The sequence below is a fragment of the Callospermophilus lateralis genome, chromosome 11, assembly GCF_048772815.1.
Source record: "Callospermophilus lateralis isolate mCalLat2 chromosome 11, mCalLat2.hap1, whole genome shotgun sequence".
Classification (NCBI taxonomy): domain Eukaryota; kingdom Metazoa; phylum Chordata; class Mammalia; order Rodentia; family Sciuridae; genus Callospermophilus; species Callospermophilus lateralis.
In genome coordinates this window covers 2,437,884-2,452,510 of record NC_135315.1, presented here as the reverse complement: position 1 = coordinate 2,452,510, position 14,627 = coordinate 2,437,884, and the positions used below count along the sequence as shown (strand labels likewise).

The 14,627-nt window shown below is 56.6% G+C and overlaps 2 protein-coding genes across 6 annotated transcripts in view; one reads left to right on the top strand and one right to left on the bottom strand.

Moving 5' to 3' along the window:
• Tbc1d16 (TBC1 domain family member 16) overlaps positions 1–10,948 on the bottom strand; it is a 72,037-nt gene extending 61,089 nt beyond the window's left edge. For 4 of the 5 annotated variants that reach the window (XM_076869715.2, XM_076869720.2, XM_076869718.2 and 1 more), the window contains exon 1: positions 10,875–10,941. The gene's annotated coding sequence lies outside the window, so the exon portion shown is untranslated. Of the gene's footprint in view, positions 1–10,874 lie in introns of all 5 variants that reach the window. The other variant, XM_076869717.2, reaches the window with a different exon arrangement.
• Positions 10,949–11,483: 535 nt separating this feature from the next.
• Positions 11,484–14,627, top strand: part of Ccdc40 (coiled-coil domain 40 molecular ruler complex subunit) — a 35,439-nt gene continuing 32,295 nt past the window's right edge. Inside the window, exons 1-3 of the mRNA XM_076870442.2 lie at positions 11,484–11,537; positions 12,985–13,048; positions 13,434–13,910. Coding sequence (XP_076726557.2) covers positions 13,527–13,910 — 384 coding nt within the window. The 5' untranslated portion in view covers positions 11,484–11,537; positions 12,985–13,048; positions 13,434–13,526. The remainder of the gene's footprint in view (positions 11,538–12,984; positions 13,049–13,433; positions 13,911–14,627) is intronic.

Genomic DNA, 14,627 nt, shown 5'->3' with positions numbered 1-14,627 from the left:
AAAGATCATAATCCTCTGCATAATTGCTGCATATGTGTGTTTCCTAACTTGATGGTTTCCTTTTAATTGTATTATCCACTTTGAAGAACAAAAGTTCTCAATTTTTCTGCAAATTAACGGTAACTTTTCTTTAGTGATTACTTTTATCACTTCTATACAATATATGGTCATTCCCAAGCCAAAGATCCATTAAACCTTGGTTTATATTTTATCTGCTTTTCTAATGGTTTCCATTTTCAATGAACTACCTTTAATATTTCAAACTTCCTAATTCAAAGTATGCACTTACCTGAAAATGCCTAGAAAGTGTCTATATTGTTTTTATTGTCTACGCGGGTTATCTGTCTGATGAAAACAGGTAAATGCGACAGCTCAACAGAGCCTGGGTGTCGGTTATATAGACCCTTATGGCCATCTTTAAAAGAGGGCCCTGGGCTGAGCCCAGAGACCTGCCGGTTTACCCACCTGTTGGTCTGCACCCTCAGCCTCTGCCACGCTGCACCCGTGCTCCATGGCTCTGACCCGTCACACTTCGACGAGAGCAACCGCCCCCACAGCAGGGTTCCCAGGCAGGGCACAGCGCTGGGGTCCAGCCACCTTCCTCCCCACCCCCACCCCACGTGCAGAAACCCCCAGGACCCCTCCAGACAATCCTATGGCAGCCCCTCCACGTTGCTGAGCAGGTAGCCTACACCACGCACTGCGCTCCGCCCCGTGGATGGGCCTGCAGACCCCACCAGCCAGCGCCCAGCAGTTCCAGGCCCCTGTGCCACAGCTTCCTCCCAAGGGCCCAGGACTGAGCCTCCGCCACGCTGTCCAAACACCCTCCCTGACAGGGGCAACCTGGCAACCTCCTGGGGTCGACCCTGGTGTGTTCCTGCTGCGCAATGACACGCTCCTTGCCACCGGGGCCGCAAGGCCTGTCTACCCAGGGCCCTGGCACCAGGGCTCCTGTCTCCACCCAGGCCTGCTCACCACACGTCCAGCTCAGGCGTGTCCAAACACACCCTCCCTGCTCCTTGGCCACCCTCCCTAGCTCCACAGTGAGCGTCCCTCCCCCCAGCCCACGGTCACACCTCCTGTGCCAAGGAGCGCCCCGGGGACAGTCGGCCAAGCACTGGGCTGGCTCCTTGCTGGGGTGGGGGACTGCCACTCCACGGCAGTGGTGGCCACATGTGGAGGTCCATCAGGGTCTCAGCTGGGAGTACAAATGAGTTCACCCCACGCTGTCGGAAGAGAGGGAGGAAAAGGGGCCGGGAGAACGGCGGCCACCAGGCCAGTCTCAGCCAGCCACGCGGAGCCAGCGAGCTCAGGAGGGAGGCTGCCCCAGCCCACACCAGGGAGAGCAGAGACCCCCGCCCCCGGGAGGGCCTCCCACTGCACACAGGCCCAACACCCGGCATGCGGCACACGCTTGCACACCACACACATGCACGGTCCACACACAGACACCACACACATGCACGGTCCACACACACACACCACACACATGCACGGTCCATACACACATACCACACATATGCACGGTCCACACACACACACACACACACACACACACCACACCACACACACACACACACACAACACACATGCACGGTCCACACACACACACCACATACATGCACGGTTCATACACACATACCACACACATGCACGGTCCACACACACACACCACACCACACACACACACACACAACACACATGCATGGTCCACACACACACACCACACACATGCACGGTCCATACACACATACCACACACATGCACGGTCCACACACACACACACACACCACACCACACACACACACACACACACACACACACACACATGCACGATCCACACACACACACCACACACATGCACGGTTCATACACACATACCACACACATGCACGGTCCACACACACACACCACACCACACACACACACACACAACACACATGCACGGTCCACACACATGCACCGTCCACACACACACCACACTACACACACACACACACACACAACACACATGCACGGTCCATATATACACACCACACACATGCACGGTCTACACACACACACCACACACACACACACACATGCATGGTCCACACACCACACACCACACACAGGCGCGGCATCCTGTGCACTCTGTTCTCCAACTGCACAAACAATGGCACGTCAGCCACCCTCTGGTTCCGGCTCTCTACTGACAACTGCTGTTGACCCACCGGGTGAAAGAGTGGGGTGCCAGGTGGCTCCAGGGTGGCAGAAGCCTCCCCAGCACAGGGGCCAGTGCCTGTGGGTCTCAGGGCCAGTGGGCACTGCCTCTGGGGCACAGGCTCTGCAGGATGAGGAGCGGCCTTCCTGCCGGGGGCACAGCCCTCTCATGGCCCCAGCTCCCCACCCCCAGTCTGTGGTGCCCACCTCCCGGGGCCCTGCAGATCCTGCTGGTCTTATTACCAGGGTCTGTCAAGAGCGCCTGTCCCTAGGAGCCAGGTCAGCAGCGGAGTCATGTGTACCTTCCTCACAGTGAGGGCCGCAGCGCCAGAGAGCAGCGCCCAGCTCTCTGGAGACTCCGGCTCCGACCCGACCAGGAGCCCCTCTTGGGAACCGTGGCTCTCGTGCTCCAGCTGAGTGGCCACCTGGAGCCCACGTCAGGCTGCCCCCTGCTGAGGGGCCCTCCAGGCCTGGACTGCCCGCTCCCCGTCCCCCGCACAGCTCTGGGTGAGGAAGAAGGGGAGGCTGCAAGAGACGGGCACGAGGACACAGGCGGTCAGGGAGGCTGGGGTGCCCAGCCAGCCCACCCCCACAGGCCTCCACCCCCAGCCTGCCCTGGGGCACGAGCCTGCAGGCCCCAGCAGCTCTCCCTGCAGTGGTCTCTAGATTCACCTGGGTGTCACGGGGCAGGGCGGGGGGGGGGAGCCCAGGGAGGAGGGGCCGCTGGCGTGGAGCCTGGATGGCAGGGAGGGCAGTGCCATGAGGCAGCCCTGGCGCCTCCCAGGCCCACGGGAACAAGGGCGCCATCATGGAGGGAGGGCTGGCCAGGGGCCTGGGACTTGTGTGAGCCACGGGAGGGAAGGGCAGACCCCACAGCCACCAGAGAGGGCCACGGCCAGGAGCAGCACAAGGTGAGGGTGACGGCCCAGCACCACGGAGAGCCCAACACTGACACGCCGGCCTGAAGCCACTCCAGGCGGCGGATTTCACGTCACATAACTTAACCCACCAAGGAAGGCCAGGGGGCCGTGGCTGAGTGCACGTGAGTAGGTGCACAAAGTCTCCCTGATTTCTGCTCCTTCCTCTGCAAACTTAAAACTGCCCTTTGAAAGTGCACCCCAGGGGCTGGGGCTGGGGCTCAGTGGCGCAGCGCTTGCCTAGCACAGTGAGGCACTGGGTTCAACTCTCAGCGCCACATAAAAATGAATAAATCAAGGTACTGCGTCCACCTACAGCTAAAAACACTTAAAAAATAAAAGTGCACCACAAAGAAATCTGCACGTCGAGCAGCCTCCCTGTACCTGCCAGCACCTGGAACAGCCCGGGGCCTCAGTAAGAGGAACTAGACAGGGAAGGGGCCCAGGCGCACTCGGAAGTGGAGCTTCGAGGCCCGCGACCCGGAGGACCTGCCAAGGGAGGAGCCAACCTGAAAGCCCCAGAGCACTAGGCCAGCCACAGGCGGGACACCACTGCCCCCACACCCACACCTGGAATGCTCCAAGTCCAGTGCCAGCGTGACCCAAGGGGAAAGCTACACCTGGCCTCACGCGCCAGGTCACAGGGAGAGCCTAAGGGCCCTGAAGACACCGCACAGACACGCAGGCCACGGAGCAGCTGTGCTGCAAGTGAATTGGCGCTCAGACTCCGGCTCCTTCCACCTTCCAAAATCAGAGCAGAAACCCTACAACCCAAAGCCTTCCGACCCCAGGCACTTCAGGTAAGGAACACTCAACCTGAGAATGGCTCTGGAAAAGAGAGAAACAGGAAGACGCAGAGAGGATCAGCAGCTCCTGGGAGGGAGGAGGGAGGGACAGGGACAGGCAGAGCAGGAAAGGTCTTCAGGACAGTGAAACCACGGTTCGTACCACAATGGGGGACACATGTCATGCACCGGTCCACGCCCACAGAATGCCCTACACCACAGTTCCTTCATGCAACTGTGGCCTCCAGGTGACAAGGAGATGAGGGCAGCAGGGAGGCCGTGCACACGCAGGGCTGGGCTTACGAGGGGATCCCTGGGCCTTCTGCTCACTTCTGCTGTGGGCTAAGACTCTCCTCCAAAAGCAAAGTCTTCAATTTGAATGCACAGGTGTGTAAGTAGCGCACACACGCCATCTCCTGGGGAGGGTAACAAAGTCTAACAATTTTTTAAACAACAAAAAAAATCATTGAGAGGAGGACCCTGACATCCACAGAGGCAGACGCGGTGGAGCTGAGCATGGTGTCAGGGACTGGGCAGGCACTGGAGGTGGGCGAGAGGACCGGGCTCACACACACCGCTCCTGGGCCCTGAGCCTGGCTCCAGGGCCAGAGTAGTGTGATGTGACAGCCTCCAAATGTCCCGACTCCACTTGCACATGACCTTGAATGAAAGGGAGCAAAGATGACTCTTCGTCGTAGGCAATGAAGCCAGCTCAGAAAGGGCCCAGCACCAGAGGGTCAAGAGGAGCGCCGGGCCCCTCCCACGGCCAGCCGACTGCAACTTACTCTCACACAGGGCCGCAACACCAGCAGCAGAGCCCCCAGCCCACCGTGGGCCAGACGGCCTGAACAGACCCGGGCTTTCCAATCTCCAGTAGGGGCCTGTCAGCTGGCTCCAAAGAGCAGCCGAGTCCCCCAGAGCCCCTTGTGACCACCGTGACAATCCTGAGCAGTGAGGCGGACAGCGAGCAGGGACAGGGGTGCCAGCAGGGAGGAACCCGAACCACTAATGAGACACGGGTTTCTCTGCCCGGTCACATCCCCGTCCATACTGCTGGCTGTCCACCCTAAGCCCAGCCTGCGAGACACCTCCCCAGTCCTCCTGTGGCGCTCCGGCTGGAACGCCATCCCGGGGAGGTTCCCAGAGCCCTGTTTTGGTTGGTGCACAGGAGGGCAATGCCAACTTGGCAGCTGGCACAAAGAACACAGAGATGGAGTGACGCCAAGACCCAGACTGTGCCTTGGCTCGGGTGCACAGGAGAAAGTGACAACCAACGGCTTCAAAGGGAGCTAAGGTAAAAACGTGAGGCTACTTTCAGCTTCGGACTGAGCGTGTTACCCATGCTCAATGCTGCGCTGACCACGTGACCACGAGGTAGGGCAGATTTCTGCAAACAGGCTACTGTGCAACTAGAAAGCAAAGAACAACCTGACTCCCCACAACAAAGACACTCAGGCCCGAAAACAAAACGCCCTCCAGAGTCATTCCTTCCCATTAACCTGCGACTCTGAAACTCAGAACACCCCAAAGACCACGGATCCCGCCACGCCGCTCAACGGGAAAGTCACTGGGGAGGAAGGAAGCGGAAGTCGGCCTCAAGAGGGCAGAGGTGGCTGGAGCAGGGGCAGCCTGCAGGGAGAGATGCAAGAAGCCGCAAAGGTTCCAGGGAGGTGGGAGTGGGGACAGGGATGGAGGAGGACGGCGAGGGAAGAGACTCAGAGCAGGGCTGGAAGGGTGCAGGCTGCCCCTTGCACTGCCAGGAACAGCAGCAGGCCTGCTGGTACCCACTTGTGTTCCCTTTGTCCCATAGGAGCCACCTGGCCACTGAGACTTCTGTGGGTTGTGTGGTACTGGAGGGTTCCTCCAGCAGTATTTATAGGGGGAAGTTAAGACAATTTTTATCCAAAAGGCATGGCCCAAGAGTGGGTGATGCATGCCCTAGGAAAGGGAGCCGCATCACACGTCTTCACCAGAAAACCAGAAATGAGCAAAACACGGATGAAGAAAGAACACAAGAGGCTGCCTCTGGCTTCCCTCAGAAAACAATCCATTCTGAGTGTATTAGCTTCCTACAGCTGCTATAACAAACTGGCACAAATCTGTCAGCTTAAAACATGTACTATTCTACAGTCCTGAGGTCAAAAGTCTGGGATGGCTCTCCCTGGGCCAAAATCAAGATTCTGTCAGGGCTGTGGTCTCCTGGAGGCCCAAGGGGGCCAGCTGCTCACTCCCCCACCAAAGCTGCCTTGTCTTAGCCCCTTTAAAGCCAGCAATGGCCGCTGGAGTCTTTCTCCCATCTCAGCGCTCTGACAGGGACTCTCTGGCCTCCCTCCTCCACTTTTAAAGATGCCGAGATTCTGCCCAGGTAAACCAGACTCATCTCCCACCTCAAGGTCAGCAACCTTAATTAATCTGCAACCCTAACCCTCATCTGCCACAACCTCACAGTCACAGGTTACTGCACCAGGACACAGACCTCTCTGGAGTCCATTCTTCTGCCCAGCACACCTAGGACCTCAAGAAGGGCTGCTTTCTAACTCGCGGGGAAACCTGGCCCCCACCCACTCACTGGCTGCTGCCCCTGAGGCAATATGAGGGCCGTGGCCCTGGTGTCCTCTCCAGGGAAGCCTGAAGGGTCAGAGGGCTGCGTGCTCGCAGCCAGGGCTGCCCTGTGAGCTCCCTCCGCCAACAGTCCGGGAGTCCTGTCCCGGTGGGAGAACAGGAAGGTGGGTAACAGCAAAGGCGCCAAAGCCTCTTCCAGAAGCTGTGAGGGAGACCAAGTATCAGGGCAGCCTGCGTCCAGTAGGAGCGTGGCGTAACCCGCCACCTGCCCCGCCCACCTCTGGGCCAGCAGGTCAGCTGCAGGATGTGGCAGTTGGCAGGACAGATCCGGTCCTGGCACTGCATGGAGCTGGCCGCCTCTGCGCAGGGTGGCCACTGCTCCCTGGGGCACCAGGGGTGGGGCCAGGCCAGGAGCAGGAGCCACAGGACCCTTCCAGGAATGAGTCGTGAGATGAAGCCCACAGCTGAATGCTCCCCTGGCCTTGTCACTGTCACACCGCTCCAAAGCCAAATGCCCTGAGCTCAGGTCACCTGCCATGTACCCAAAAACCAGTTCATCTGCTTTGCCCTCCAAGTCCAAGTAACAAAGAGCAGGAAGAGGTGCTCGCTGCCTTATCCAACAGCCAGACGCACACAGATGAGGGTCGTTTTCCTCTGAAAACTGCCCAACACACCTGGGACTGGCCTCAGCGCCCCCGCCCGGGGCTGTCCGTCCCCCACGGACCACCTCTTCGGGGAACACAGCTTGAAGGAAAAGGCCCTATCAGTGCTGCAGGCTGCCACGCCGGCACCCGGGTCGTGGGCAGCGCAGTTTGGGAATCTGGGCCCCCTCCAGTCCCATCACTCCAGTGAGCCCCTGGAAGTAGACACAACTTGTGTTCTCGGTGGCATCTGTGCAGGTAGGGGTTAGTGCAGAGAGCCCTGGTTGTGCACACACAGCCCACCGTCGGGGCTCGCGTGGGAAGCCCCCGAGAGGAGTGAGAGCAGGTGGCAGCTGACCTCAGAGGGAAGGAACTGGGGTGCAGGTACAGCTCCTGGAGCCACTTGCCACAGAGGAAAGGACTTTGGCGAGGTGGCATGACAGCCAACCACAGGAGGCTGGGGAAGCTGTGCTCCTCCAACCGTCCAACTGTCACGCCAAGTACCGCCACTCCCTGGAAAACCCCAAAGCCGGGCCTCCAGGACAGACCATCTGCCTTGGTGCCCCTTGACTGCAAACACAAGCACCCCTGCCCCCAAGGAGCCCAGGCCGTCAGGCCAGGGAGGGGCTGGGGCCAAGGAAGGACCCAACCAAAAGGTAAGAAGGGTGTAAATGCAGGCAGGAGATCAATGAACCCGGCGGGGTTGGCTACATCCACACGGCACCCAGGACACGGGCTCCTAAAGGCTCACGCTGTCTTTGCTCAGGCACCAGCGGACACACCACAAAGCAAAACCGAAATGGGGAGACCACACAGACAACACCACAAACCCAGCCAACACTGCTGGCACAGAGAACAGGTGAGAGTGGCCCACAACATCTGTCAGGTGGCCCGGTCCCCTCACTTCCAGAACACTAGGGAGTGGTGACATCCCATCAGACCACTGACCCGGGTCCTTCGGCGTGGGTACACCAGCCCACGATAAACCAAGCATGCAAGCTGGCACCCACAGAGGAGCCTTCTCCAACGGCCAATCCAGAAAGGCCACATCTCTATTAGCAGTCCACACAGGTCATTTTTTATGTGCACTGACTATAAACACCTGTCTACAGTCAGAGTCCAAGACTCAGCAGAGAAGGACAGGCTGCGCTGACCGGACGGTGGATATGGGTCCTTCCTGTTCCTTTCCTTGTACTGTCTGTCTGGAGGAAGTCACTTGAGCCGAGATGGGGCTCTGTCCCCCTGTGGCCCAATTTCTCTCATCCTTAGAGGACGAATATGTAGGTCCCCAAGACAGAAAAGGATGCACTCAGAGCAGATCTCACCATGTGAGACCAGGTGCACGAAGAACACCAGTGCAGTCAAAAAGAGGGAGAGAGACCCTCAGCGTTCTGGGAAGAAGGGTACAAATGTGTGTTTGCTTTCTTGTGCGCTGGCCCCATCGACTACAAGGGCCTGATACAAACAATGATACCAACCCCCTCACTACACACCCTTCCCATTCAAGGGCTCTCCTCCCCCACACCTTGATATTATATGAAAATAAGTAGCTAGTCCTACCAGAATAGAATCAGGCCTGTGGATAAATCTAGGTACCAGGAAGGGACAGCCTAAAATTCTATAGGAGATTTGTGCTACCCGGCAACCTGGTCCGACCTGGTGCCCAGAAGAGCTGTGGGACACAGACCCAGCCAAGTCACAAAGACAAGACTGAAAACAGAGTTAAATGCTGAATCTCACATCTGCCCCAAATCAGCTTTCCACTTGATGAAGCACACGGACAAGAAGTCAGAAAAACAAAACCACAATGTTTTTACAGTCTAACTAAATGTGAAAAATCCAAAGGTCGGCCATTGATAATGATTTAAAATGGGAACAGGCATCTACTGTATGTCAGGCACTCTGTGCTCTCCATAACCCTTGCAAGCCTCTGAAGTAGGTGGAATTATTACCATTGTACAGATGGGAAACTGAGACAGGAGAATTACGCCAGGGCCAGATGGCAGGGTTATTTGAACACAGAAGTCTATTTTTGGAGGCTATGTTTTTAACCATTGCACTTGGCTACCCAAAACTGGGGGCAGAGGGACCAACGCAATTGTAGGCAGGTTGCAAACTCCACGCCTATCTTCTCCAATGCCTTAACACCAAACCCTGGAAGGCTCTTCGTGGACTAAAGTGAACTGGGACTAGCAGCTGGCAATGACATGACATGTGCCTTGCTTCCCTGCATCTTTATGAATCACTTGGCAAAGTGCGCCTGTGGACAGGGAGGCCAGCTGCAGGAGGGGGGGCTCTGGGTTTTCTGGAGCCGGAACATCCTGCACTGAGGTACGGGGGTCACTCCACAAACATGGAGAAGTTACTTCTCCAAGGCTCGGTGTTCCTACATAAAATGGTGACAAACCACAGCCTGGCTCATGGGTTTATTTTGTGGGTTCAGTGAATTCATGTATAATAATCAGGAGCCACACACACGACCACAATAATTGCTAGCAGATTAAACAATTCCACTAAAAAGAACTTTCTTTAGCTGTATTCCAAGACTCTGCTCACCATGAACATGGAACATGCTAAACAAAAATAAATAATGGGCTACAGAAAATACAATAACTGCACTCAGGCAACACGGGCCCTCCGTGCAGACGGCCAAGGGAGAACCCTGAAGTTAACACTCAGTGTACTGCACCCCTTGACAAGGCTTTACCTGCAAAAGCTTTCATGGTTCCTGAAAGTGTTTAATATTCACATCAATTTTAATGTTAATGTTTCTAATGAGGAATTTCTAAAACTAACACAGATTTTTTTTTTAAGTTCTTTAATCAGTTGGTGGCAGTTTTGGAATGCAATTCCCCAGCCTCCAGGTCTCTGAAGCACACTCTGACGACCAGTGCCTTTCCTTCCAGATGAAGAGGCATGGGGTCCTTTCAGGATGCAAAGCAGGAAGATCCTTAGGATCTAGTAACAGCCGGCCAGTCAGCCCAGCCTGGCCAAGGGCCTTAACCCAGGCAGTAAAACAAACTCTACAAGGAATGAGGGACTAACTTCCACTGTGTCCTTCCTACTCCTATTTCTGAACGAATCTGAACCAGACTGTGGCCAACATATGACACCAACTTCCGAGTGTGGGAATGACAGGATTTCAAGATTCACCACCTTCTGGCAAGGTTCCTTAAGTTATTTTTAACAATCCTAATTTTTTTTTCATTTTTCTTTTTTTCTTTTTTTTCTTGTTTGTTTGTTTGTTTAAGGAAAGAATAGGCAGAAGAGCCCAGATCAAAAAGAAGTGAGTACCCCGACATGCGGATCTTGAACAGCCCAGTCCACCCAACCTACAGGCCCGAAATGCTAAGACAGCGCGGGCCTGGAGTGGAGGCACCTGGGCAGTGTCACCAGCCCGGCACCCCGCGAGTTCCCATCCGCACGCTGTCGATCGAGCCAGACAAAGAACGCAAGTTCCCGGGCCCACGACTCCAGACCGCCGGGACCGAGTCGCCCGGAGTTAGGCCCGCGGCCAGCCAGGGAGCCCCGATCGCCTGGGAGGGGGGCCCCGGGGTGCGTCTGGCGCGATCCCGGGTCCTGCCGCCAGGACCCCGCTCCCGCTCGCGCTCCGCGTGCCTCCGGCTGCGGCCGGCCCCCGGCCCCTCCCGGCTGCAGGCCCGCACCCCCCGCGCGCCCCACCCCAGCTCCGCCGAGCGGCGCCGCCGCGTCCCGGGCGGGCCCAGCTGCCCCCGCCCTCGCGGCTCCGGCCTGGCCGCGATACTCACCCGGGTCGCGCCGCGGGGGCCGGATTCGCGCCGGCTCCGGGAGCCGCCACCGCCGCCGTCGCTGCCGCCGCCAGTGAGGCGCGGCAGGGCGGGGACGCGTGGCGAGGCCCGGCCCCCGGCCCGCCCCGGCCTCCGCCCAGGCCCTCCCGGACCGCCCCCGGGTCTCCGCCCCCAGTCCCCCGCCCTCCCGCCGCCCCCAGCCTCGGAATCTGGCCCTCGCCGGGCCGCGCACTTCCAGGCCTCGCCGCCGGCTCTCGTCCCGGGGACGCTGCCCTCTAAGGGAGCGCCGCCGCCGCGCGGAGAGGCGAGGTCCCTCGGACGCTCCCCGTGTCGCTCGCCCTCCCCCAGCTCCTTCGGCCTTTCTAGCTTTCGTACTCGGGGTAGGAAGGAAGGACACCCCCGGGACGCGCTGGGCATCCCGGCTTCGCCAAGGGTTCCTCCCAGGACCTCTGGGAAGAGGGCGCCCGAGCCCCCAAAGCCAGAGATGGAAAGGCGGAGTCCCCAACCCCTGGCGCCCCGACCCAGCTGCCACCCTCGGGGCCCCTAGCCGTTAGGTCCCGCACATCAGCGAGGCCCAGCTGGACGCACGTTACACTAAGGAAACTGAGCCCGGGCGGCGCAAAGCTCGGACACAGCGGTGGAAACCCAGATCCATGCTTTCAGGTACTACTTAGGGTGTGCTCCACGTGCACACGGATAGCTCAAGGGCCGCGCCGCCCTGCGCGGGTCTCGGCCCCCGCGCCCCCGCGCCCCCGCGCCGCCCCTGCCCCTCCGCGCGGTCCCCGCCGGATGTTGACGGCGTCGCCTAGCAACACGAGATGGCGGAGCCGGGCGACGAGGCTGCAGGGTAAGCGGGGCCAAGGGGGCAGCCGGCCAGGGAGCAGCCCGCCGCGCTCGTCCGCAGTTCACGCCGGGGTGGCCTCGCGTCGCCCCCTTCGCTCTCTCGCTCCCTTCCTCCCACTCTGTCCCTTCTCCCCACTCCCGGGGCTTTACCGACCCTCCGCGTAGGCCGCCCGCCCCTGCCCCTCTCCCTTCTCACCTCCAGTCCTTTGTCCTACCCTACCCTCCCTCTTCCCCTACTCCAAGCGCTTTTTTTCCTCGCCTGAAGACCCCCGGACTAGCGCGCCCTGCAGTAACCATGGCAACCACTGCGCTGCTTGGCTCTCCGGGTTGCGGAGCAGGGATCCCGTCCATGGGATGCTGGGGACACTTCTTGTGACAGGAACCTTAGCAGTCCCTCGCCTCTCTCCTGCAAGGACGGATTCCCAGTCACAGGCTGGGGTCCCCAGATGTCACCTCTGCCTGGGGCCCAGCGCTTTCCCTGAGCTCACCTAGAGGGGCGGTTAGGTAAAGACGCACGCTACCAACCCTCCACTCTGCGAGGCTTTATGTAAAAGGACAAACCCGATTTTAAAGAATCTGGACTATTTGCGTAGACACCTCCGTATTGCTTCTTGTTTTGAAAAAGGGTAGGTCTCTATGAACTGATGGAACAATGTCCAGGTTGAGCCGAAAGAGAAGACTAAAAGTAAAACAATACATGCAGCACACTCTAAGGGGTGGGGCAGGGGTTTCGGGCTAAATGCATAGGAAAAAATCTGAACAAATACAGTTGTGTCCTAAATCGCCTCCTATTACCAGTGGTTATCTTGGGAAGGACGGGAAATCACAGCGGTTGTCATTGTTTGTCCATAAGTATCTATATTGATTTGCTTTAAAAAAAAAATTAGGTTTTAATTTTTAAAAAACATAATAGTTTAAATGTAAATCATAATGTTCTTGCTCTAGGTAAACCATTGGGAAGCTGACAAAGAGTCTTTGGGGCTTCTGACCTTTTTGGTGTGATTTTTTGTGCTTTGTACTTACTGTCCCCAGTTTTGTCCCAGACACAGTATAGTCAAGGTGACCTTCCTGCAGTGCTGTCTCGAGCTCCTTTGATGTTTAGGTCACTGTGTTTTCCACCCATCCTCAGAGCTCTTGGCACCTGGGACACCCAGCAAGTGTGATCTAATGATGGGCAAAGTCCTGGCTGAGAGCCCAGGCAGTAAGCTGACCTACAGAATTCAGGAGGGGATACATGCCAACTGGGGGACTGTCTCCCTAAAACCAGGTCTCACCTGGAAGGCGGATCGGCCTCTGGAGGAGAGGAGTCACAGGAAACCGAAGGCCAAGCGGTAAAGTTCCCTCTGGGAAGAGTTGTTCTGGGCTTGTGTGTACCAGGAGGTAAGGGGGGAACTTGCTGGCCTCAGTTGTGTAAGGGTCCTTTCACCTGGCACGGGGGCACACTCAGTTCAGTGACAGGGAAACTGGTTTTCCTTCCACTTCATTTTAAAGGGCCTGCAATCAGCCAAGGATATCCAGCTCTGGGGTTGCCCTGAGTTTTCCAAGACTCATTTCCTGTAATGAAGTGGAGAGCATGGAGGCAGACGGAGAGAGTAGACCTAGCTTGAGACCATCTTAGTGATGGGAGGCATGTGAAGGCATTTCCCGACTGAGCACAGCCCCTCCCAAGACCCTTCATACTTTGATCCTTGCTTTTTCCCTGCCATCCCGTAATAGGAATCACCACCGCTAGAGAACAATGACCAGATAAGCAAAGAGGCGGCGGCGGGTGCCTGGGAAGAGCAGATCACCACGGAAGGCGGAGGTGAAATGGGAGGGGAAGGCTCAGATGAGGAGGACATCGCTGAGGATGAGGAAGAGTCCCCGGAGGGACAAGTTGCTGTTGAAGATAACGCTGAGGAGGAAGACCTGTCCATTGGGGAAATCGTACCCTTTTCTAATGTGGAAGTCACAATGGTTGAAAGACGAATCAGCTCTGCACAGTCCATTCATTCAGATGCCAACCCTCAGGAAAAGCCAGAAGATGAAAGTGGCCCTGAACATCTGCAGGAAAGCGTTGAAGATTCCTATCAAGAAGCCGTTGAGCCATCCGAATCAAAAGGGGCCATCTCCAGAGAGCCCAGTCTGCAGCAAGTCGCAGGCCCATCTGGGCAAACGGGCCCAGATGCTTCTGAACCCACAGAGGACAGCTTGGTGAGTAGCCCTGGGTTCTATTTTGTGAAAATGTCTTACTGCCCATGTGGCTCATCACCCTATGTAAACAGCTTAAAGACACACTATAACCCAAACTGCAACCCCTGTTAGGATTCTGAAGCAAATTAAGCTTCAGAATCTACTAGCCTATTCCAAGAGATCCTGGACTTCGGTGCTCCCACACCCACAGTGGTTGACCTTCATAGCCACCCTCCACATCAGGATATCCAGAGCAACATGAGCCAGTATGGTGGCCAGGAGTCACAGGCCTCATGTGCTCATTTCAAGAGCATTTGAGATCTGGCTGGCGAGAAAGAGAAACTCAATTTTTTTATTTCAATAAATTCCAGTTAATTTACATTTAAATGGCCACCTATTGCTAGGGGCTCACATAATGGACAGTGCAGTTCTAGGTAAAAAAAAAATAATGAAAATAGTTACATCCTAATTTTTTTTAGACAATTGCCAATTTACAGGATAAAAAATAATGTATAATATAAGGCACATTTTATTTCCTCAAGCATTCAAAAGTAAGTTGCTGACCTGTAGGCGATCATCTCTGAATGATTTTATGTGTTTCCCACAAATAACCATTGAAATCTGAAAATTGAGAGTAGGGGATGTAGCTCAACAGTAGTGCTGGCCTAATATGCTCAAGGCCCTGAGTTCCTTCCCCAGCAGTAAAAATAGTAATAATAATAATCTGGAAATTGTGTT